The sequence below is a fragment of the Oncorhynchus nerka genome, linkage group LG4 (genome assembly GCF_034236695.1).
Source record: "Oncorhynchus nerka isolate Pitt River linkage group LG4, Oner_Uvic_2.0, whole genome shotgun sequence".
Lineage (NCBI taxonomy): Eukaryota > Metazoa > Chordata > Actinopteri > Salmoniformes > Salmonidae > Oncorhynchus > Oncorhynchus nerka.
In genome coordinates, this window is record NC_088399.1 from 76093766 (window position 1) to 76120190 (window position 26425).

At 42.4% G+C, this 26425-nt stretch overlaps 2 protein-coding genes and 1 long non-coding RNA gene across 4 annotated transcripts in view; 1 reads left to right on the forward strand and 2 right to left on the reverse strand.

Moving 5' to 3' along the window:
- wasf2 (WASP family member 2) overlaps nucleotides 1-6280 on the reverse strand; it is a 21039-nt gene extending 14759 nt beyond the window's left edge. Inside the window, 1 exon segment of the mRNA XM_029658573.2 lies at nucleotides 6168-6280. The gene's annotated coding sequence lies outside the window, so the exon portion shown is untranslated.
- LOC135571463 (uncharacterized) lies at nucleotides 4590-18430 on the forward strand. Of its 2 annotated transcripts, XR_010463838.1 has the most exons (8): nucleotides 4590-5853; nucleotides 7728-7946; nucleotides 16009-16146; nucleotides 16238-16376; nucleotides 16656-17206; nucleotides 17349-17562; nucleotides 17664-17788; nucleotides 17872-18430. It is a non-coding gene; the product is annotated as an uncharacterized LOC135571463 (long non-coding RNA). The 2 variants fall into 2 exon arrangements; XR_010463839.1 differs by lacking the exons at nucleotides 4590-5853; nucleotides 7728-7946 and adding an exon at nucleotides 15123-15911.
- On the reverse strand, nucleotides 6730-25428 carry LOC115128605 (probable methyltransferase-like protein 24). Its single transcript, XM_029658574.2, has 5 exons — nucleotides 24907-25428; nucleotides 11840-11938; nucleotides 10999-11129; nucleotides 10268-10520; nucleotides 6730-7967 (listed from the first exon to the last, which is right to left on the reverse strand). Exons 1-5 carry the CDS (start codon nucleotides 25174-25176, stop codon nucleotides 7656-7658), a joined length of 1065 nt encoding a protein of 354 aa, XP_029514434.1. The 5' UTR covers nucleotides 25177-25428; the 3' UTR covers nucleotides 6730-7655.
- Between the last annotated feature and the right edge of the window lie 997 nt (nucleotides 25429-26425).

Consider the following 26425-nt stretch of genomic DNA (forward strand, 5'->3'; position numbering starts at 1 on the left):
GTGGGAATCCGGGGATAAAAATAATAGGTCCGTTATGCTCTGGTTAGAGTCGCGTTGTTCGAACTGGCGAGAGCTTTCCGAGCTAAAGGTTGGCTGATGACCGGTTAGCTGAAGACCGCTAGCAGTGGTTTGCTGACTGATAGCTGGTAGCTAGCTGGTAGTTAGCTGGCTAGCTTCAGTTGAGGGGTTCTGGATCCAAAGTAGATATAAGTACTTTAGAAGAAAATAGCTACATTGGGTGAGGCGGGTTGCAGGAGAGTATTTAGAAGTTGAGGTTTAACAAAATGTTTTAAAAGATATGCGAAGAAAAATATGTTAAAAATATTTTTAAAACGATATATACAAGGGACACGACACGACAAGACGTTCAACTGCTACGCCATCTTGGGAATTTTTATTTATTTATTTTTTAAATAAATGCACAAGGACCTCTACTCAGACAAATTAATCCACACATAAAACGGCCAACCGAATCGTTTCTAGTCATCTCTCCTCCTTCCAGGCTTTTTCTTCGTTTAACTTATATGGTGATCGCATCTAAACTTTCACAACTACCGGCAAAACAGTTCGTCCTTCAGTCACCCACGTGGGTATAACCAATGAGGAGATGGCACGTGGGTATCTGCTTCTATAAACCAATGAGGAGATGGGAGAGGCAGGACTTTCAGCGCGATCTGCGTCAGAAATAGGAATTAGTTCTATTTTAGCCCTTGGTGTCGCAGACGCTTGTTGGCATGCGCAAGCAGTGTGGGTGCAATAATTGAATAACATGGATTTCTACATTTAATTTGCACCGCTCGCGCACGCGACGTGTCCGGTCTGGTCAGCATGTGAGCCTGGCACAACACAAACAAATCAAGTTCGGTTAATTGACTCCCCCTAGAGTCATTTTGTCTTAATTATTTCAAACAGTGCACGTAAAACATCAGACAAGCTCAGTGCATATAGTTGATTTTATTTAAACACATACAGTACCAGTCAAAAGTTTGGACGTACCAACTCATTCAAGGGTTTTTCTTTATTTTGACTATTTTCTACATTGTAGAATAATAGTGAAGACATCAAAACTATGAAAGAAACATATGGAATCATCTAGTAACCAAAAAAAGTTACACATATTTCATATTATTCAAAGTAGCCACCCTTTGCCTTGATGACAGCTTTGCACACTCTTGGCATTCTCTCAACCAGCTTCATGAGGAAGTTACCTGGAATACATTTCAATTAACAGGTGTGCTTTGTTAAAAGTTCATTTGTGGAATTTCTTTCCTAATGTGTTTGAGCCAATCAGTTGTGTTGTGACAGTGTAGGGGTGGTATACAGAAGATAGCCCTATTTGGTAAAAGACCAAGTCCATAACATGGCAAGAACAGCTCAAATAAGCAAAGAGAAACGACAGTCCATCATTAGGTCAGTCAATCCGGAAAATGTCAAGAACTTTGAAAGTTTCTTCAAGTGCAGTCACAAAAACCATCAACTGCTATGACTAAACTGGCTCTCATGAGGACCGCCACATGAAAGGAATACCCAGAGTTACCTCTGCTGCAGACGATAAGTTCATTACAGTTACCAGCCTCAGATTGCAGCCCAAATAAATGCAGACACATCTCAAAATCAACTGTTCGGAGGAGACTGCGAGAATCAGGCCTTCATGGTCGAATTACTTGGGCCGATAAACACGAACAATGGACATTAGACCCGTGGAAATCTGTCCTTTGGTCTGATGTTCAAATTTCGAAATCCAAATTTGTCCAAATTTGAGATTTTTGGTTCCACAACCTCTGTGTCTTTGTGAGACGCAGAGTATGTGAATGGATAATTTCCACATGTGTGGTTCCCACCGTGAAGCATGGAGGAGGAGGTGTGATGGTGCTTTGCTGGTGGCACTGTTGGTGATTTATTTACAATTGAAGGCACACTTAAACTGCATGGCTACTACAGCATTATGCAGCAATTCGCCATCCCATCTGATTTGCTCTTAGTGGGAATATCATTTGTTTTTCAACAGGACAATGGCCAACACACCTCCAGGCTGTGGAAGGGCTATTTGACCAAGAAGGAGAGTGATGGAGTGCTGCATCAGATGACCTGGCCTCCACAATCACCCAACCTCAACCGATTTGAGATGAGTTGGACCGTAAAGTGAAGGAAAAGCAGCCAACATGTGCTCAGCATATGTGGGAACTCCTTCAAGACTGTTGGAAAAGCATTCCAGGTGAAGCTGGTTGAGAGAATGTCAAGAGTGTGCAAAGCTGTCATCAAGGCAAAGGGTGACTACTTTGAAGATTCTAAAATATGAACTGTATTTTGATTTGTCTAACCATTTTTTGGTTACTACGTGATTCCATATGTGTTAATTCATAGTTTTGATGTTTTCACTATCATTCTACAATGTATAAAATATTAAAAATAAAGAAAAACCCTTGAATGAGTAGGTGTGTACAAACTTTAGACTGGTACTGTATATGGAAAAATACACGTTTAAAATATTTATTTTAGTCTGGGACAGCTCAAAAGATGCTACTCTAACTACTTTAGTGCCTATTGACGACTGTATCACTATCTTCGGACCAAGTGAGTTTTGTTGAGAGCCCCGACTCTGGTACTGTTTTGAAAACATATATATTTTTTAATTATAAAAACTAGATGGTAACTTTACAAGTAAAGTTGGTGGGGCTAGCTAAAGCTCTTTAAACTTTTGCGGTAGTGAAAGAAGTGCAGAAATGTCATTTTTAATTCCCATCGAAAGTCAGTAGTTTTGGTCAGAAGTTGTGGTAGTAGTGGTCAGTAGTTATGTGGTTCAGTAGTTGTGGTCAAAGGCTGTTTGGATATTGTTAGTAGGTAAATGTGTGATCAGAAGTTTTGTGGTCAGAAGTTGTGTTGTTGTGGTTTGTAATTGTGTGGTTGAGGTCAGGAGTTGTGTGGTTATGGACACTACATGTGGTCAGAATTTGTTTGATTGCGGTCAGAAGTTATGTGGTTGAGGTCACTAGATGTGGTCATAAGTTGTGTTCAGTAGTTATGTGGTCATGGTTTGCAATTGTGTGGTTATGGTCACTAGATATGATCAGAAGTTGTGCGGTTGTGGTCAGAAGTTGTAAGGTTGTGGTCAGAAGTTGTGTGGTTGAGGTCAGAAGTTGTGTGGTTGCGGTCAGAAGTTGTGTGGTTGAGGTCAGAAGTTGTGTGGTTGAGGTCAGAAGTTGTGTGGTTGAGGTCAGAAGTTGTGTGGTTGAGGTCAGAAGTTGTGTGGTTGAGGTCAGAAGTTGTGCGGTTGTGGTCAGAAGTTGTGTGGTTGAGGTCAGAAGTTGTGCGGTTGTGGTCAGAAGTTGTGTGGTTGAGGTCAGAAGTTGTGCGGTTGTGGTCAGAAGTTGTGTAGTTGAGGTCAGAAGTTGTGTGGTTGCGGTCAGAAGTTGTAAGGTTGTGGTAGTCTTAGTCTTCAAAACAGCAGCTGTTTGGGAAAGTTTGAAAAACACTTGGTAATGCAGTTACAAAAACAGCTGTACCCTAAGTTCCGTATTGACTATTTTGATTCTGCTCACAGCTATGAATAGCAGAGAAGTAGATTAATATCCCATATACTATATATTTTTGTCTAACTTATTGCGGTAGTGGTCAAAACGGACGTTGTTTGCAAAAATGTTACAGAAAATGTTGTTGATGCCGTTACTTAAACTGCTATAAATTGATCCGAATGTTATGTTTAGTCCACACGCCAGATTCGAGTAGCAGAGAAGTAGACACATCTGGTAAGCTTGAAATATTTTGTCTACGTGGTTGCAAAGTGGAGTTACTAGCTGATTTGTGTCAAAAACTGCATGATTTCACTTACAGAGAATAAGTGATGATGTCACAATTGGGAACTTTGGAATCTTGAGAAATCCAATGAAAGCGGGTGGAGGAGAAAAAGAGGACAAGAAAGTGAATAACGGTGTAGGAGGAGTCTCTGTTCTCTCTCATGACTTGTGGCAATGTGTGCGAGTATCCTAGCAACGGCTCCTTTTTGGAATCTCAGTATTCAGAGCTGTTTCAGGAAGACCGGGGACTCCAGTTACAGATTGGTAGCCCCGATTTAAAAACCGACTACTAAACAAAGAAGTAGGGGAATATTTTAGGTAGGATTACTTTTTTTTCTTTAAAACACTCCGAAAGTGGTCAAAACGGCCATTGTTTGGGAACGTTTGAAAAACACATGGTATTGCAGTTACAAAAACAGCTGTGCAGTAAATTCCATATGGAATATTTCAATTCCGCGCACAGCTATGAAAAGCAGAAGTAGAAGAATATCCCATGAACTCAAACTTTTTGTCTATTGTTGCGGTAGTTGTGAAAACAGACGTTTGCCAAAATGTTACAGAAATGTATGTTGATGTGGTTACTTAAGCTGCTGTAACTTGATGCGAATATTATTTTTTGTCCAAACTCCAGATTTGAGTAGTAGAGAAGTATACGAAGCCTGAAATATTTTGTCTTAGTGGTTGCAAGAACAATTATTAGCTGATTTGCGTCAAAAATTTCGTGAGAAAATGACAGTTGGAAGTGATGATGCCACAACGGAGAGGATTAAAATCTTGAGAAATCCAATGTTACCAGATTTGGGGGGGAAGATTGACGAAAAATTGAATAACGTAAAAAGTTGTATACAAGCAACTCGATCGAGACCGTTCTGCACGTTTTGACCTTGGAATGGAGTTTCTAGCTCAAATGCTGTATGAGTAGTATGTGGCGGCGGAATAATAATAATAATACCTATTATAAGTATGTCGAATACTGAAGAGGACCAATATAGTAAATTACTATACACCTTTATAGGATTAGGGTTCATGTTTCCACACGGCCATATCTCCATGTTACAGCGCGTGTTTACGGAAGACAGGCCGCCATTTTTGCTAATTAGCCATCTTGAGTGCTCCGAACACCTGTGTGTAAGCTAACTGGGAGGAAGTGTAGTTGGTCAACCGGAGGCACACACAGTATATTGATCTGTGCCAAACTGATACCGTTTTTATTTGCAAGCTTATTTTTTGCTGACAAAGATAAGAGGCATGTCAGCATATCTTTCGAAACCCGTTTGATTATTGAGGTTTAACGTTAAAACAGCGTTGGAATTGAAAGTTTACACTGAGCCAAATGTGAATGAATGTAACGTTAATGGCCCCTAACTTACGGAGAGGAAAGATATCGTCTAGAACAGACATGTGTCTTTGTACGCTCCATTTATATCTACCGTTACTGTTTAAAAAAAAGGTACATTCAGACACACAGCAGGGCTAACTAAAGCAGAACCAAAACCACAGCCTAGTTCTATTCTGGTCATGCCCCTTCAATGGGTACACTGTATACATCTGAGAAGAGTGAAAACAATATGGTGGACTGGTGGTCAAGGATCAACGTACACAGGGAAGACTAAGGATTTATAGATGTTACATCAACTTTAGCACCAGAATACTGTAATGTACCGGGCAGCCCCACATCGCTCTAGTCAACACTAACTCCCTTTATAACAACCACAGCCTAATGGAATTATCCACGGCTTTAAAAATAAAGTTTTTTTTTTGCTCCGTCTCCGGAGTCTATAAACTATGCAGCGCTTCTATTGGCTTAAAAATAGCCAACTTTCTAGCGGAGTAAAGTTATTAGCTTTACAAGTGCATTTCACTTGACAGGCAAGCTCATTGGCTTACTATTTAATCGTTAATTTAAACGGGTTGGATGTGATGTAAACACGAAAAACGCCCTGCAGAACGTTAAAGTAGTCAGATGATCCCAGATGTTCCATCGCCCAAACTATGGATCAGGGAGATTGAAACATTGTACTACCAACACCCTACTACCCGGCCACAGTGGAATGCACCGGTGAGTCACAACAACTTCACTTTTACACTGACACAACAAACAAGAAAGCCTATCCCAACTCTGTGCCTGACAAATAATATATTTATCATGATAAAACTCGTCTAAATGAGAGCTGTTTTTAAGTCTCAAGCTCAGAAACGGCATTACAATAATTAGGGCGAGGGTAGGTGACATGAAACTTCGTCTCTCGGCCTTGTCAATGTAGCAGGAAGTGAAGTTGAAAACGCCCCTCATTATGTCCGAAAATCGTCGGGAAAACCTACTCTTATTTAGTAACTTCTGAAAAAGGCGCAAATTAAACACTGATCTCTTACCGTCAGCCAAATCAGTCTTGTTGCTTGGTTGAGTCTTTCAGTAGAAACAAAAATGACGGTTTACTGTAACCAGGGTGGGGAGACTTGGGATAACACAGAGTAGTCCCAGATTGGTTAAACTTCTGATTGGACAAGGCTTCGACATTCCAGGCGCTGATTGGTTCCTCTCACTGTCCGTCTGTGTCAGCGGCGTGGACATGGAAATGTGGACGTACAATAGGTAACTCCACCCAGTCTAGTCGTAAACATCTGTCCAGTTTGCGTAGGGAAGGGTGGAGATACGTAACGTACATTCCATTCTGCCCAAGCGGGTTGCAACCTGTTCCAGAAATTATGAGTGAATATTGAATAAGGTTATAATGCAGAATACGAAATTATGACGGTTTATAACATCCCCGTGTCAACGACATGTGTAGTGTACGATCTGTGAAATGTTCGAGTGTGCTGAAAATTCTAAGTAGAATTGCACATTCTACGTAGAACATTATACACATAGAACACTCACTCATTATGAAACCAGTACAATGTAGCGGACTCTACATAACGACATACAGGACACATGGGGTGTCAACTGTTTTTATTGCACTTGTAAAAATATGAAAACATCTTTGAAATCAATAAATGTCTTTACATTGCACATGTCGGCAGATAATCAACCCCACCCCACATAGCACTGTAATTATAACACAAAGAAAGATTATATTCATGCTCAACTCACATAAGTAGATTATACAAATTTATAAAAAGTACATAAAACCTTAATGATAAATAAAGCAAAGGTGACTAAAGTGTTTGAATGAAGGACTGGCGTTGACCCCTGATCTGTATTTCTGCAGTGTGAAGTCCCAGATAGAATAGATTACTTTATTACCATTCAACAGTTGTCAGGGGTGTGCTCAATGCCAAGCTATGCCAGCCAGTATTGCCTGTACTGGGTTAATAGAATAGGCAGCCTAATCTCTAGCAGTGCCTGGCTGGTTCCCAGAATTTTGTTGAGCCCACTGCCCAGACTTTTATTTTTTTATTTGTATTTTTTGGCTGCTGGGAGGCTTCAATGAGGTTTTAGGTGAGGGACCTGCATAAACTAAAATAAAGCCCTTGACCCAATAGGGAGTGGTTTTGGTTGCAACCAACTAATAGTTCCAGACCCTTCCACTGGGTAACACTGGTGTAGATTCCTTTTTTCACCACCAGAGGGACACACTGCAGTGGAATTTTACTGACTGACAGACAGTGAGAGACTGGGCTAGTTCGACATTGCCTGCGACAGTGCAGGCGACTGCCGGCTGACTGATCTACAAATCACCTTGCATCATAAATAACGACTCATTATTACTTGTAGATCAGTCAGTCACAATTTACCCATGACACATCATGGTCTTGATGATCTTGAACATAGCCACTGACTATTCTGATGTGTGTGTTCGTGCGTAAGTGATGTGTGTGTTCGTGCGTAAGCCGTGCACAAGGTGTGCGCATGTGTTTGTCTCAGTGTATAGGCCCAGTGTTAACCCAGCTTAGTGTATAAGAGCTGTGTGCGTTGTCCACTTTGTGCCTTAGGACGCTTTTCCCCACCCCCGGAGAGCTATGGACCAATCGAAACCCAGCGTCCTGGAGCCCCTGTAGAACGCTGAACCAATAGCGGACCACCTCAGCCTCTGTCCCGCCGACCTCAAAGCCGGCCCACTGGAGGTGCACCGTGGCAACCAGGTGACGGATGCGCCCCAGAGTTCCGAGCTCTGCCCAGTTTTGCAGAACCCTCCACTCAGCACTCAGCAGGTCAGCATACAGGAAGTCCACCTGGCAAAAACAGACAACCACATGTGTGTATATATACACATCATTGGTCACAACACACTTTTGACATCATTAAAAAGCAGCAAAACAATGAAAAGACAGCTTAGGGCTATGTTTCATCAGTGTGTGTGTATATATACCGTATATATGGCTCTTTGTTCTAATTACCACCATGCTCCAGAGCAGCCGAACAGAGCACAGCAATGGGTTTGGAAGGTCGGTGTATGAATCCCATTCTTAGTGGGGATGACACCCCAAATCTGCCCTCTCTTTATTTCCTACCTCCTATGCACTTGTGGAGATATGAGAGGTTAGATAAGCAATATGGAGAATAAAAGGAACATTCTACTATATTGCTTATACCTAATCAATGGTCGGAGATGTACACAGGGGCTAGTGCAGGGTTTCCCAAACTCGGTCCTCGGGACCCCAAGAGGTACACGTTTTGGTTTTTGCCTTAGCACTACACAGCTGATTCAAATAATCAACAAATCATTAAGCTTTGATCATTTGAATCAGCTGTGTAGTGTTAGGGAAAAATCCAAATCATGCACCTTTTGGGGTCCAGAGGACCGAGTTGGGAAACGATGGGCTAGTGGGATCCATTTGGGAGAAGAAAGTGAATTTCACTCCCCTCCAGTGGTTGCAGTGTGTAACTCAGCAGTGGTGTAATTCACTGTTGCTATGGTAGCCAGGGTCAGCTCATCCCTGTTGCCATGGAAACGGAAGTGCAGGCAACCGTGTCTGTTAGTACTGTGAATGTTACATGTGTATATCTGTTGTGTACTGTAGTGTGAGTTAATGTATGTGTTACTGTGTTGATGTGTGTCTGTTAGTAAAAAAACAAAGATTTATGCTTGATCTGGAAATGTGGTCCAGAGGGTGTGACGCAATTGCGTAGCTTCTGGAGGCTTGCGGAGGCCAAATCAAGTTCCGTACGGTGATGCCGTGCACCTCCAAAATGTTTTAACAATGCGTAGGGCTTCGCAGAGTGCCGTATAGCTCCACATTGACATGATCGGTTGATGGTAGGTAGGGCCTGTACATCCTGTATAAACAAGCTCACTTCCTTGACAACTTCCTTCACAACAAACATGCAGAACTTTGACGAAATGCTATCAGGACAAGTTCACGAAAATGTATTTGAATGGGAAGGTAATGGGGTTAGATGTGGTAAAGACGTCAATGGAATGCAGATGGTGGGTTCTGGATTAGCGCACAATCAACTACTCTAGGTAGGGGCGTGGATTAGAAAACCAGTCCATATCTGGTGTGACCACCATTTGCCTCATGCAGCGCTACACATCTCCTTCGCATAGAGTTGATCAGCACACAGCTCTTATACACTAAGCTGGGTTAACACTGGTGGAATGTTGTTCAATGGCTGTGCGAAGTTGCTGGATATGGGCAGGAACTGGAACACGCTGTCGTACGTGTTCAATGTGTGACATGTCTGGTGAGTGTGCAGGCTATGGAAGAACAGACCTTTTCAGCTTCCAGGAATTGTGTACAGATCGTTGCGAAATGGGGCCGTGCATTATCATGCTGAAACATGAGGTGATGGCGGCGGATGAATGGCACAACAATGGGCCTCAGGATTTCGTCACGGTATCTCTGTGCTTTCATTGTCCGTAGCTTATGCCTGCCCATACCATAACCCCACCATGGGGCACTTTGTTCACAATGTTGACATCAGCAAACCGCTGATTGCCGCCCCACAACACCTGACACGTGTTCTGCGGTTGTGAGGCCAGTTGGACTGCAACAGCTCTGGTGGACATTCCTGCAGTCAGTTTGCCAATTGCACGCTCCCCCCAACTTGAAAGATCTGTGGCATTGTGTTGTTTGACAATACTGCACATTTTAGAGTGGCCTTTTATTGTCCCCAGAACAAGGTGCACCTGTGTAATGATCATGCTGTTTAATCAGCTTCTGATATGCCACACCTCTCAGGTGGATGGATTATCTTGGCAAAGGAGAAATGCTCACTAATAGGGATGTAAACATAAACTTTTTGTGAGTATCACATTTCTGGGATCTTTTGTTTCAGCTCATGAAACATGGGACCAACCCCTTACATGTTGTGTTTATGTTTTTGTTCAGTGTAGCTAGATGGCTATAGAGATTAGACCTGAATCACTATGAGTGGAGCGTTTGAAGTGGTGCAGACTCATTTATTGGGTGAGTATGACAGCTCCCCGACGCGCAAGAAGTATGAATGTTCTGACTTCTGCAGAGGCCGCATTGCCGTAAATGCCGTATGGCCACTGCAGAACACGGATTGACCATAAATTGGCTTTTACCGTGTGATGTCCCAGAGTCTCCATGATGTCCTTGAGTGTCCGGGACCCACTACACAGAACCCCCTTCTTCTTCTGCTTGCGTCCTCTCGCTGCTCGCCAGTCCAGCCATGCCCGGTACTGTCGAAACCCACCAGAACCATCGTCACGGTAACCACTGCTGGCTCTGTCACCATGCTGACCACTGGGGTCAAATCTGTGGACGTCACAGGCCTTTGAGAGAGCCTCCAGAAACCCTGTATCACCCTCATCCATACTACACACAGAGACAGACGGAGAGAGAGTTGTAGATAAGCGAGAGATATGTGAATGAGGAAGAAATTAGGATCTGTTTAAAACTGTTTTACATTATTAACTACTTGTACAAGTTTGGGGGAGGGAGCATGTCAATTATGTAATTTTTTGAACCTTTATTTAACTAGGCAAGTCAGTTAAGAACAAATTTTTATTTACAATGACGGCCTATCCCGGTCAAACCTGGACGACGCTGGGCCAATTGTGCGCCGCCCTATGGGACTCCCAATCATGGCCGTATGTGATGCAGTCTGGATTCGAACCAGGGACTACAGTGACACCTCTCACATAGATGCAGTGCCTTAGACCGCTGCGCCTCTCGGGAGCCCATGATGATATTGTAGAATGATGGTAACAAACTGTTTGGTTCACATTGCTATAGAATAGGCTACATTGTATTGAAGTTCCAGTGGCACGTATAGAGAGACGCATATACACACCTGAAAGAGTATGCTACACACGGAGGACCCTGGCTTGGCAGGCTCCAGCCTTCCACACACAGCAGCCAGAGAGCTCCAGAGGCCTGTGAAGCCTGGGACTCACCTGGTAGAAGCACCCGGGAACAGTTAACCTGCAGGGGAACAGGACAGAGTAATGAGGGGCCTGGCTGGAGAAGGAATGGAAGTGCTGAGTTATCATTAGGCCCAGAGAAAGTCATGTGACACAGATTTCCTGTCTGAGCAAGAGAGGGGATGTTGGGAAAAAATGCGGCCTTTTGCCCCTAATCTGCTTTTTAGAGGGCTTTTTTCCACTGACCTCTCACATGTTGGGAAACCCTGGGTCAGAGGTTTTTAGGTCAAACATATACGATGGTTTACAGTGACATATTAAGTGTCTGGTCTCAAATACCACACTGTCATTACTCTCTGACCCTAGCGTCTTTGAAATATCTCAGAACCTAGGCCGTATGTGTCAAGCCTCACAAAGTAGGAGTTCTGATCTAGGACAGACCTGGGTTCAAGTACTTGAACAATAATTTTGAGTGTTTGCTTGAGTCTGTCTGGAGTGCCAGACAGGCAGGGTTCGCAGTTTTAGGAGTTTATTGGTTTATTAAGCCAGGCGAGCTTTAACAGGCACACGATAAAATGTTGCAAGTATTTGAAACCCAGGTCTGATCTAGGATCAGTTTTATAATTAAAAATATTATATAATGAAAAAGATCAGCATTCCTACTCTAAGACGCTTCATGACTACGGGCCCAGGTCTGTTCTATACAGTGCATTTCTATCTGAATTATTTATGATGTGTGGGCCAAGGTGTAAAGTGGGCATGGTTATGTACCTGTGGTGTGGTAATGTAGGCGATGACACGTTCCAGCTCTGCAGTGAAGGAGGGCTCACCTGATGCCCACTGCTGCAGCTCAAACCCTCTACCCCTCTCCTGTGGGTAGACACACGAGTCAGCAGGGCCACTCGCAATCACAAACACACATAAGCTGTGTTCGAATACCCATACTAACATACTATGTACTACATACTTAATGAGTATATACTACATGCTATTAGTTCATTTTAGTATACTGTAAACGAAGAGTATACTTTCAGTTGAGTGTACTAGCGCTTCGCCGGTCTACCGGAAGTTGATGCTGTTGCTATGCAACTTCTTGCTAGCTTGTTAGCATACCTAACAAATTACTAGCTAGACATCTTACGACTTCAGAAAAAATGTCCATTGAGAACGCACAATGACTATACCGCTTACAGTGCATTCGGAAAGTATTCAGACCCCTTGACTTTTCCACATTTTGTTACGTTACAGCCTTATTCTAAAATGTATTTAATAGTTTTTCTTTCATCAATCTACACACAATACCCCATAATGACAAAGCAAAAACTAGGTTTTAGAAATTTTAGCAAATGTATCAAAAAAACGGATCACATTTACATAAGTATTCAGACCCTTTCCTCAGTATGTTGAAGCACCTTTGGTAGCGATTACAGCCTCAAGTCTTCTTGGGTATGACTCTACAAGCTTGGCACACCTGTATTTGGGGAGTTTCTCCCATTCTTCTCTGCAGATCCTCTCAAGCTCTGTCAGGTTGGATGGGAAGCGTTGCTGCACAGCTATTTTCAGGTCTCTCCAGAGATGTGAGATTGGGTTCAAGTCCGGGCTCTGGCTGGGCCACTCAAGGACATTCAGAGACTTGTCCCGAAGCCACTCCTGCGTTGTCTTGGCTGTGTACTTAGGGTTGTTGTCCTGTTGGGACGAAGGTTCACCTTCCAGTCTGAGGTCCTGAGTGCTCTGAAGCAGGTTTTCATTAAGGATCTCTCTGTACTTTGCTTCATTCATCTTCCCCTTGATCCTGACTAGTCTCCCAGTTCCTGCCACTGAAAAACATCCCTACAGCATGATGCTGCCACCACCATGCTTCACCGTAGGGGCGGTGCCAGGTTTCCTGCAGACGTGACGCTTGGAATTCAGGCAAAGAGTTTAATCTTGGTTTCATCAGACCAGAGAATCTTGTTTCTCATGGTCTGAGAGTCCTTTAGGTGCCTTTTGGCAAACTCAAAGCGGGCTGTCGTTCCTTTTACTGAGGAATGGCTACCGTCTGGCCACTCTACCATAAAGCCCTGATTGGTGGAGTGCTGCAGAGATGGTTGTCCTTCTGGAAGGTTCTCCCATCTCCACAGAGGAACTCTGGAGCTTTGTCAGAATGACCATCGGATTCTTGGTCACCTCCCTGACCAAGGCCCTTCTCCCCTGATTGCTCCGTTTTCCCAGTTGGCCAGCTCTATGAAGAATCTTGGTGGTTCCAAACTTCTTCCATTTAAGAATGATGGAGGCCACTGTGTTCTTGGGGACCTTCAATGCTCCCAACATTTTTTGGTTTTTGCTCTGACATGCACTGTCAACAGTGTGACCTTATGTAGACCGGTGTGTGCGTTTCCAAATCATGTCCAATCAATTTAATTTACCACAGGTGGACTCCAATCAAGTTGTAGAAACATCTCAAGGATGATCAATAGAAATAGGATGCACCTGAGCTTAATTTCGAGTCTCATAGCAAAGGGTCTGAATACTTACAGTTGAAGTCGGAAGTTTACATAAACTTAGGTTGGAGTCATTAAAACTTGTTTTTCAACCGCTCCACAAATTTCTTGCAAGTAATTTTTCCAACAATTGTTTACAGACAGATTATTTCACTTATAATTCACTGTATCACAATTCCAGTGGGTCAGAAGTTGACTGTGCCTAAACCAATAAACTCCAGCTTGGAAAATTCCAGAAAATGATGTCATGGCTTATTAAAAAGCTTCTGATAGGCTAATTGACATAATTTGAGTCAATTGGAGGTGTACCTGTGGATGTATTTCAAGGCCTACTTTCAAATAAGTGCCTTTTTGCTTGACATCATGGGAAAATCTAATTAAATCAGCCAAGACCTCAGATAAAAAATTGTAGATCTCCACAAGTCTGGTTCATCCTTGGGAGCAATTTCCAAACATCTGAAGGTACCACATTCATCTTTACAAACAATAGTATGCAAGTATAAACACCATGGGACCACGCAGCCATCATACCGCTCAGGAAGAAGACACATTCTGTCTCCTAGAGATGAACGTACTTTGGTGCAAAAAGTGCAAATCAATCCCAGAACAACAGCAAAGGACCTTGTGAAGCTGCTGGAGGAAAAGGTACAAAAGTATCTATATCCACAGTAAAACGAGTTCTATATTGACATAACCTGGAAGGCAGCTCAGCAAGGAAAAGCCACTGCTCCAAAACTGCCATAAAAAAGCCATACTACAGTTTGCAACTGCACATAGGGACAAATATAGTACTTTTTGGAGAAATGTCCTCTGGTCTGATGAAACAAAAATAGAACTGTTTGGCCATAATGACCATTGTTATGTTTAGAGGAAAAAGGGGGAGGCTTGCAAGCCGAAGAACACCATCCCAACCGTGAAGAACGGGGGTGGCAGCATCATGTTGTGGGGGTGCCTTGCTGCAGGAGGGACTGGTGACTTGACAAAATAGATGGCATCACGAGGAAGAAAAATTATGTGGACATATTGAAGCAACATCTCAAGACATCAGCCAGGAAGTTAAAGCTTGGTCACAAATGGGTCTTCCAAATGGATAATGACCCCAACCATAATTGCAAAATGGCTTAAGGACAACAAAGTCAAGGTATTGGAGTGGCCATCACAAAACCCTGACCTCAATCCCATTTAAAATTTGTGGGCAGAACTGAAAAAGTGTGTGAGCAAGGAGGCCTACAAACCTGACTTGGCTCTGTCAGGAGGAATGGGCCAAAATTCACCCAACTTATTGTGGGAAGCTTGTGGAAGGCTACCCAAAATGTTCGACCAAAGTTAAACCATTTAAAAGCAATGCTACCAAATACTAATTGAGTGTATGTAAACTTCTGACCCACTGGGAATGTGATGAAAGAAATAAAAGCGGTGATTCTAACTGACCTAAAACAGGGTATGTTTACTAGGATTAAATGCCAGGAATTGTGAAAAGCTGAGTTTAAATGTATTTGGCTAAGGTGTATGTAAATGTCCGACTTCAACTGTGTATATTGAGGACTAATCTGATTAAGGTGAGTTGTTTATTTAGCCAAATAATAACTACATTTTCGATTTGTGCGTGATGCTTTTAAATAGTGGCCATTGCATTGGCACCAAGCTAACTGCGTTTCGCACTCGCTCTGCAACCAGTTCATTTTAGCAGTCTTGTAAGACTGCTCCTAGAACATGACAACATAATATTGTGACTAGCTGGAATTATGAGTGTATTTTACTGGACTAATTAGGCCATGTCCATATTTTGGGACAGTGAATGTGAGTTGAATAGTCTGTTTGCTGTAGTTTGGGACCTGCTTCAAGTAATATCAGAAAAGTTGTGGTCATGATCCAATATTTTCAAAATATACTTTGAAATTATCATTGCTAAGTAAAGGAGTATTGGTGAAAATGTTTGTAGTCATCCTTATATAATGTGTCATGATTGAAATACAAATGTAATGCTTTTCATCCATGCTGGCCTTATCTCCTAACTGCTTTCAGACCTAGTCATGCTGGTCAGAGTGAAATTCAATGGTGAACAAAAATATGTCAAGATCATTAACCTGACACTTGAAACCCTTTTTGATTGGAAATAAATGTATTGTTTTCACACCAGTCAGTCTGATTACTCATACCATTACAATTGCAATTCTAATTGTAGGTTGTTGTCTTAATGTTTGTCACAGTTTTCCTGAAATTTGAGATCCCACTTACTAGTTTATAAGAGACAAAGCTGTATGATGGGTCTGGCACTGAAGTTGATGGGGATGTGTTTGAGAAGGTGGTGAAACGGACAGATCTGGGTGTTTTCAAGCTCACACTGAACAATGATGCTAAAGGTATGTGCTGGTTTTCAAGTCTTTGGTTACCTGTGGCATCACTTTCAATATAACCATACATTTGACATGCCTGTATTGTTGTCTTTGTGTATTTCAGAATCTTCCCTGATGAGTCCCGTCTCTGCCAGTTCTGTGATGGGTGGTTCAGACCATGAGTCGGTTGATACAATCATTTTGAGTGAGGATGGAAGCCCCTCGCGAAAGTGTCAAAGATCTGATGACGAAGCAAAAAAATGTACGTTTGTAATTCATTCTTCAATTAACTTGTGGCATAAAATGGATTTCACACTGCCGTTTAGTTTTTTATTGTATTTTATTTTTTACAGCTAATAGAGAGCATAGTGAAGAAAAAGCCAGGTGGAGAGGTTGTCATCAAGGAATACTCCAAAACTAAAAGCCCCTGACTGACTGCACCAGACGAAAGATGATCAACATTCTTGTTTCGGCGATGACAGAGACTCATGGGTAAGTTTAAAGGAAATATTCATAATGAAAATGGTTGAGCATTACTTGCTCCCATATCTGCTGAATGTTAAAAATGACTTCTGTATCAGTATCTCAGTCACATAATTGGTTAGGCTACTGCTGACCATCCACTGCTATTGGCAAAAGACTTCTCTTGTATCAAATTCAATGGGCATGATACCGATTCAAAAATCACTCCTGATATTTAGCTGACTGGGGACCAATGCTGCTTATGGAGATTCTGATTGCCACCTAAACATAACATTATATTCTTGTCAGGACATCACCACGGCGCAGTGGGAGAGAAACGTTTGCACAAGGCATCGTCTCTTTGTTCCCATACCTGAAGGATCCCTACACTGAAAATGGATATGCAAGTATACATTACGACTGATAAAGGGCATCTGCGTTTAATTCGTCTGGTATGGTATCTGAGCAAATGGGACTTGGCTATTTGTTTTTTCTTTCAAGATTAGTAACCATGTTCATTTTCATAAGGAACATTATTACCACCCTAATAGTGGAGAAGGGTACCTCTCGTATAGAATCAAAACCATTCAGAGGAATTTGGTTTCATCAGAGAAACAGCCCACTCAACTATACTCTGGAGGGCCAACTGCTGAGAGGGAGTCCAGTCCATCCACTTTGGCTACCCTGAGTGAAGACCAGTGCCGAGAGGCCATTTCTCTTATGAAGCATTCTTCTGGTGAAGAAACAGAAGATGAGATTGACCTTTGAGTACAGGAACATGACCCACAACCCGAGTAAATGCTCCACCATCCTATCCGAATTTCCACGCTTTCTGGATGTGAAGGGCTTGGTAAGACTTGGTAAGAGTTTTAAGTTGTATAAATTCTGTTTAAATCTCTAGATGCCAATTCAGGTTGGCCAGTAATAGTAGTTCAATTAATGTGTAGGCTGGTGATTTACTCAAACTTGATTTGGAGGTTAAAGTGGAATGTTTTTGTCTAGTTTCAGATTGAACAGGATTTTGTGCTGCTGTTTGGAGAGGGAACATCAGCCAAGGTTTTGGAGAGGTGGCCAACTACATTCAATCAAAAGATCATCATGCTAAGCAAGGCCCTAAGCAAGGCCCTAAGCAAGGCCACTCAGGGAGCTGAACTTCAGGAGCTGATCCAGATGGCAGAATCTGCAGTTGATGAGGGAACTGACATGAATGCTTACGGTTAGATGATCACAATTTATCATTTATATTTCAAATAACTCTGAAATGTTAATGTCACTGATGATGGAATTGCCCATTTTAATTAGGATCTCTTTGATTAGGATGGGAAGGTGACCTTTCCTCCATCCTTCTGCTCCATTTGATTCCTCCTTCATCACAAGGCCGCAAAAGACCAGGCAAGATGTCTGCATCTCAAGCTGAACAGCATCTTGTGATATTCCAAAAGGTTTGTATTGGCATTCTTATTCATGGACAGTGCTGCAGCCGTTATGATGAACTAATGATGGTGATAGTTTTTGTCGTCTTCAGGCAGGAACCAGTATCCAGCAGCACCTTGATGCGATTGACCAGAGCCGCCAACCATATCTTCTTGCAGTCGGGACCAGGAAGAGCAGCATCCATGCTTACTTCATCATCCTGGACAAGAGCGCCTTACAAGTCAACGAGCGCTCTTGGTGCTTCGATGAGCTTTTCAAGACTCACTTTGTTTTTGGTACTGCTTACAATACAATGCTGCACAACATGTACACCTTCATACAGACAACTGTGTACATCATAGACATTGGGAAGGTTAAGGAGACTCCAAGGGTTGCTGAGCTCAGAGCTAGACCTCTGCACTAATGCTGATATGTTTTGTTTGCCATGCTAGTCATGGAAGTACCAACTTGCTCGTAAGGCATCTCAAGTTGATACATGGAATGTTCCCTGTTAGAACTCTTAGAATAAAATGTGGTCAAGCAGATTGTTGTCGTGTATTTGGTTGTCGTGTATTTTCGGACTTTAGGAAGCATTTGAACAGGGCACAATCCCGAGAATGTCAAATTTTGTTGAACGCTAACTTGAATGCTAATACAGCTGTTGATAATTACCCAAGTAATGCTGATTTTCCTTCAAATTCTAGTTGTAACCATGTACCAATATCTAACAAGAACACACTTGATATGTGTGTGTCTGCTATTGCACAGCTGCAGGTATAGGTCAGACTGTAAATAGTTTTGTATCTTCCATGGAAGAAGCAGTTCAAGAGATACAGGGTCAAGCTAATGCGACCACTCTTACATGTATATCTTCAAAAGACACACAAATTGTCAGAAAAATATAACATTATTTTCAGGATATTGAAAATCCTTTCACATGGTTGAATTCAGTATCAAAACGAAGTGCTTATTTTATACAAAAATGTGGAACAAGTCAACCAGTTGAGAGTCCTTGGTGTTAGATTTGACAATAGAAGAAACAACACTACTGGAACTTATGATCAAATGGTCATAACTGATCCATTTTCTTACGTTCCAATTCTCCAGACATTGTAGTTAATTTTGAAGAACCCAAATACAAGTGGCATGTTTAACTCGGGGCACAATTTTATAATTGAGTTTACTTTGATTTGAAAGCTGGACTATATATGAAGAGACATCCTCTCTTTTCTAAAGAGTAAAGAGTTGAATTGTCAATGCATTTATGATGACTGACACTGCTAATCCATTGGGATCAAAAAAGTGAATTCACAAGTTGGGAGGTACATACTTTACTTTGAGAAATTTTACCCCAAAGTTGAATTCAATTTTGGTTAATATTCACTTATGTGCACTCTTCCATACCCAGGACCTTAAAACGTAGGGATTTGATTCCATTCTTGAGCAAATAGTTAGCGATTTGAAAGTGCTTGAGACTGAGGGTATTGAAGTACCCTTCTTCAGTGGTTATATACATGGCAGTATTGTCCAAGTAACTGGAGATAATCTTGGTATATGTTGCCTGTTTGGTTTTGTGGAATCATTTAGTGCTCGTTATTGTTGCCGTTTTTGCCTCACTGAGAAAGTGGATTTTCAAACTGTGTTCTCTGAGGATGACCCAAGAGTGACTTTACGAACAAAACACATGCAACTCAGACCATTGTCAAACTATTCAGTCAAACCCAACACGGTGTGAAGCATGCTTGCTTATTGAATTCTCTCCAGTACTTCAATACTACAGACAGCTTTTCTGTTGATATAATGCATGGCATTTTAGGAGTTGCACAATTTGAGGTAAAACTTGTGTTACAGTATATTCAAGCCAACTTTGTGACTGCTAAAGATGTGCACGGTAGAGTTCATTCATTTAACTATGGCTATCGTCCACCTGCACTCAAATTGGATGATGGGAGCAATGATTTGGGTCTAAATACTATTCAATCTTGGCGTCTTCGCCGTAATTTGCCATTGATATTTGGTGATCTGGTACAGAAATATGATAAATACTGGCAGCTGCTTCTGATACTACTACAAATTGTAAATATTGTGTTTTCTCCTATACTAACAGAGGGCATGACTATCTATCTGAAGCACTTAATTGCTGAACATCATAGGCCTTTCAAGTATTTGTTTCCTAATAGAAATCTGTTACCGAAACACCACTTCATGATACATTATCGTCGTTGTATAAGGAACATCGGGCCCATTCTTCACTCGTAGTGTATGCGCTACGAGGCAAAACATTATTTCTTTAAAAAGCAACTGAAGTGTTTTAAGAATGTCACTATGACCTTAATCAAGTAACACAAATGACATGGCATATAACTGGGAAACCTTCAGCCAGGATGGACTTGCTATCAGCCAGGATGGACTAGCTATCAGCCAGGATGGACTAGCTATCAGCCAGGATGGACTAGCTATCAGCCAGGATGGACTAGCTATCAGCCAGGATGGACAAGCTATCAGCCAGGATGGACAAGCTATCAGCCAGGATAGACTAGCTATCAGCCAGGATGGACAAGCTATCAGCCAGGATAGACTAGCTATCAGCCAGGATGGACAAGCTATCAGCCAGGATAGACTAGCTATCAGCCAGGATGGACTAGCTATCAGCCAGGATGGACAAGCTATCAGCCAGGATAGACTAGCTATCAGCCAGGATGGACTAGCTATCAGCCAGGATGGACTAGCTATCAACCAGGATAGACTAGCTATCAGCCAGGATGGACTAGCTATCAGCCAGGATGGACTAGCTATCAGCCAGGATGGACAAGCTATCAGCCAGGATGGACTAGCTATAGGTCCAGGAAAGATGTCAAGGCTCAATGACGTGAAAGAAAGCCATGAGATTGCTGCCAAGTTGAATGTCTCAGTGCGCACACATGTTTTGTGAGTTAAATGGGTAAAGCCCCATGGTACAGAATATCCTCTTGATTTGGTCATATGTGGTGAAGTAGTCATTGAAATGCCACTATTTTACAAAATGAAGGCTATTCTGAAAGATGAAAATGTTTTTTAGGTTGGGTCAGCTCTTGAAACCTTATGTTTTGATGATCATTTGCATGCATTCAAAGTTTTGAAGCAAAGTCCACCATGCAAAGTATTTCATGTAAATAACATGTACCACAAACCTTTTCATTTGCTCATGTCATTTGGAGCAAGGGATTTTTTTGACTACATTGTCCCCTACTGTCACTTGATAACAGTTTAAGGCAGGGCTGAGACTTGTGGTTAGAATGTGAGAAACATGTTTTTAATGTAAATGTCAGCATTTTCCAACAAACCTATTGATTTGCTCATGTCATATGGAGCAAGGGATTCTTTTGACTACATTCTACTGTCACTTGATAACAGTGTAAGGCAGGGCTGGGACTTGTGGTTTGGTCATAATAAACATAATTGAATATTGAAACAGCTTTGCTTGAGTTTATTGTGAAATTCCAAGTGCTTTTCCAAAATACTTTTTGCACTCAGTGTTAAATCAACACTAGAAATGTAACACTTGGATCAATGTACTTTTTACTCTGTGTAGAGTGGGACCATATGTACTCGCTGATAGTGTTGATTTAACACTTTCAAATGTACTGTGTAGAAGTCCACAAACGAAGGGAAAAGGTGAGAAGAGGAGTGCATAGATGTGAGAAGAAATTCAATGTGGATGCTATAAATGTCAATTATGTTAATGTGTATCCAGGGGTTTATTCATTCTGTTAAACATTTCTTAAACTGAAGCAAACTAAACAAAATGGGGACAAACATACCCGAATTTGTCCAATACAAACTCTTGTTTGCAACTGGTGTACTAATGATTACACCCTAGATCAGCTAGATGCAGGCAAGGCTGTGTCACTGTCTGTCACAACATTTTCACTCGACCTGTGTGCGCCTACATTGTAATCTTTCATTCATAGGCTAGTTTGTAGCAACCTCATGTTAGGGAACATTTGAGTATCATGTAGTAGTCTAAACCTATCGATGTTACATTGAGCTGGATGAATGGAATATGAATGACAGTCATCCAATATGCTGTAATAGAAATAAGGCCATGCTCATAAAAAAAAACAACAACATTGCCCTCCACCTTAAAACAGCACAGACCTCCACTGACATACCGGTACATACAAGCAAGCAGTGGTGACCCGTCATTCGGGGCAGGTGGGGCAGAGCACCCTCTTGTTTTTAGCTCTACCTGTTTAGCTAAAAAAAGAAAACTATTTATTTTTTGCCTGTTTTGCATGTTATTCTGACATTAATACGTGCCACATATGAGTTTGCAAACAATGTAAAAATGGTTTTATTTTTGAGTTACTCAAAGCAATGTGGCTTTATTAAGGCAACTCCAAAATGCAGGTGTTTCAGCCTAGGTCAGTGCTTTCTGTGGTGGTGGTGGTGGGGCAGCCAGCAGAAATTCGGAGTGCAGGGGTTGGTAATGTTCTCTAGTTGCACCATGATTGGCTCAATGTTCTGTCACTCATGTGGACCCTTCGTCACCGCAATATCCACATGGAGAGCTCAAATTCAAGCCCCTTGGGTGCTGCCATAGTTGCATTAGAAGTGCCCATCCAAGAAGGCTCAAGGTCGTTGGCCACAGACAAAATGTCAAATCACGTTATATCTACCGTAGCTTTGATTGGACTGATCATGTCAACATCACACTTTCAAAATCTTATCTAGCAAGCTAGACAAGCAGTCATCATGAATCAAGTCGACAATCTACTGGCAAATCCTTTTCAATCCTTGTCATATGAAGAGAAATTCTAGATAAAATATATAGGTGCTCATCGGCCATTGGACATAAACATTACACAACAAGATGGAAATGGCAAATTCAACAATGAGAGGTTTGGACGGAATCGGTGGCTAACTGCAAGCATTACAAAGCAATCACTAGCCTGATATTCAGTGGAGTGGGTGGGTGTGTGTGGTTCAAGTCTGGGTTTTAGGGTGTCTTTTCCAAGCTTAAAAGGATAAACATTCACATGCAACACCATGGGCCAGAAAAGGTTGAACACACTGGCCATGCTGTCAATCCAGCATGACTTCTGCTGCGTTCAAAACAACTGGGAACTCCGAAATCTCAGACTTTAGTGAGTTCAAAACAACTGGGAACTCCGAAATCTCAGACTTTAGTGAGTTCAAAACAACTGGGAACTCCGAAATCTCAGACTTTAGTGAGTTCAAAACAACTGGGAACTCAGAAAAAATCTCAGCTCTGACTGGGAAAATACATTTTGAATGGTCATCCAACTCAGAATTCCAAGTCGGGAACTCTGGCCTCTTTCTAGAGCTCCGAACTGAAGATCACTGACGTCATGATTCGACCTTGTTTTTTTCCAAGTTCCCAGTTGTCTTGAAAGCACCATAAATCCAGAGAATGACAGACTTTGATGACAAAGTTTGATGACAATATTTGCACAAAAGAAGGACCGTCGCTCCTCCACCTTCCTGTTCAAGTGAGCACAAGACAACAACGTGAGTCCAAAAATGTTTTGTTTTCTGCTGCATAAGCGATGCAATATGCCAGGGAGATATGTGTTCTGTAGCTAAGAAAGTAATACTAAATGTCTTGTGTAGTAAGCTGTTAGTAGCCCATGTACCTCACCCTAATAATTTGGTCCCTTTCCCCTTCATAACTTAGCCTACTGTTCTGACTTGGTGGTGTCTTAATCGAAATTACGGATTGCCTCTTCTCCGCTTAACGTCCCCTTATGCCATAGTTTGTACATCTCCATAGAAACCACATTTGTTTAAGTAAGTCAGCCATATCAGCTATGTTTTTTAAAAGGCAGTAAATGAGGCTGAATGAACTGTTTCGCTGCCAGACAAGGCTCCGCTGATAGCCAGGTGTAGCAGTGGTAAGGGTTCACTCCATGGTGCTGAAAAGAAAGCTCTGCTGTTGGGACAGCTTTATATAGGCTCTAACAGTTTGTGGGCACCGTTTGTCACCGTCATAGTGCAATAAATGTATTGTGTTGTGTAATGGCTTTCCTGGACTTTGCCCCACCAAGATTTACATGCTAAAATCGCTGCATACAAGCAATGGCTGAAATGATATGCGGTTCGTAAGGCTACGTAGCTAACAAATTGTCACCCAACATAACGTGTAACATAACTTCTTTGAAAACGCATTACTTTAGTACATTGCTCAACACTTTGTCATAATTAGTTAAAGCAATGAATTTGTATCCACTTTCGTCGGACTCCTGCTGCATATTTTACATCTAAAAATGTTGTGAAGCCACGCCCATTTTCTGAAGAATTTCATGATGGGCCCAAAAAGCACAGAAATATTGTCCACTGCTTGTATACTTCGTATTTTGGTGAATGTAGTACAACGTCCGGGAACTTTTGCCATACTAACTATGCATACTGACCACTAAGCATGCTACATAATCAATGTATGTCACAAATAGTACGGTCAGTATGAACATTCAAACACAGCTGGTCTGTACATGTCAGCTCAATATTTGTAAATGAATAAAATGTCAATGAAACACACACATACTCCATAGGTTGAGGGCCCACTTTGGTGTCAGTGGGAGTGGAGATCAAAGAGCATAGAATAAGTCATGTAGAGGAATGTGTGTGCGCGAGCGAGCGTGCGTTGGCCCCTCAGGTATGGGAGATGTACAGACAGGTCAAGGGCTGACTCCAGCCCTGCTAGTGACATGCATGCCTGAGGCATACTAACACACACACACACACATATACACACAGGCCACCTCACCCCTAGAGACCACTGTGGTCACCATGGCAACCCAGGAAGGAGGAGGGAGAGGAGTAGAGGACTCACCAGACTGACTGGGAGCTAGCCTTAGGAGGGGAGAGAATTAGAGAGCCAAAGCGAAAAATCATAAATGTGAGGGGAGATGGTGATGGGGGATTGACAGGAAAGGAGAAGAGGGGGTGAGTGGAGAGATGGGGATGTATTATTGACATACCAACAAAACCGAGCAGCTGAAACCTGCTCCTCCCTGACCACTGACACACACGCAGCTGATCACTACAGCTGCAGGACAGCTGCCACTGTCACTGATCGGGGTTCAGTCTTCCCTATCTTGTCCTCGTCTCAACTGTGTGTGTTTGCGCGCTCGTAGTTTGCTCTCACCCGGTCGCCAATGGGCATCTCGTTTTCATCTTCGTACACGCGGCTCGCTCCCGACTCATCCCGTAAAAATGTCAACGATCCCGTTTGGCGCGCGCTCCTTCTCTCCGGTTCTATGCTGATCACCGTGAAGGCGACCCCGTCCTTAAAGGCCCCGGGGCTACCTGCGTGGTCTGCTCGCGGCAACCGGAGCCCGACCAGGAGCTGTAGCGCGAGTAGAAACATCGGGATAATTAACAGCAGCGCGCGCTGCACACCGCTACCGGCTGACATGCCTCCTCCGGGAAACCGGTGAGCATCTCGTGCCTTTGTTCTCCTTCCCAACTGGACCGGTCTGGTGCCTCGTGGGAGTCAACTGACCGAATGGCTGCTGCGGAACTGTGGAGAGTTAAAAACAGTAGCGTGTGGCAGTCGCTAGCCTTTCAAGAACTCCGCTTCCCTTTGTTCTGCCCACTTTCAACTGGCGGCTCCAGACCCGCTCCTGCTCTGTGACCAGCCGGAGGGCAGAGTGGTGACGCAGAGCTCCAGGGTCAGTGGCCGATTGGTTGATATCTAGCCTATTACGGTATTTTTAGAAGTCTGTTTCTCACAGAAAAACAGACCAAGCTCCAAATATGACCTTTATTAGCCCATTGGCGTTCTCATCAACAAGCTAAGTGAAGTCTCACGGGAATTACGGAATAGAAAAGTAGCAGGGCCATGGTAACGGAATTACACTGAGTCTCACTTAAAAATGTATACCAAACAAAACCCATTGATTTCAAAGTTTAAAAAACCATACAACTCTATGAATAAAGACTACTTTAAACAATTTCCACTGAGGATTTTACAAAAACAAATTTACAGGAAGATACAAACGTTGCATCTACACAGCTTTTGCATACTTTTTAAAAATGTATTACTGTATAAATAGTTCAAAGTAGCCATTGTGCAGAGTCATATGTTCTGATCTACTTTGAAATCAATGGATTTTGTGTGGAATATACATTTTAAAGTGAAAAATCGGGGGCTCAGTGTAATTACTTTACTGTGAATCTTTCCTCCCATCCACTCTCTTTCCCTCTATCTTGCCTCCTTCCTTTCTCACCCGCCCTCTCTCTCCCTCTCCTAGTTGTCCCATAGACTACCCCCCCCCCTCCCTTCACTTCCGTCCAATCACCAGATGAGGAACATCAAACACTCTGTCCAGTCAGCCTGTTGACAAACTGCTTCATATGTAAACACGGTCAAATATACAAATACAGTAAAGCCCATCACAAACACGCACACAAACACACAAGCACACACACACCACACCATACACACACACACATTGGCAGACTATCCAGTGGGTGGGGAAGCGTGACTGCCCCTCAGGGTTTAAAGGCCCTCTCAGGATTAATTTTAGACCGATTATGGACTCATGAACAATGTAGCCAGTCTTTCTCATCTTTCACCCCAGTCTCAATCCCAACAAGTTTCTGTTTTCCTGTAATCTTTCTATTTCCCCTTGTCCCTTCCTCTCTCTGTGCCACTCTCTTAA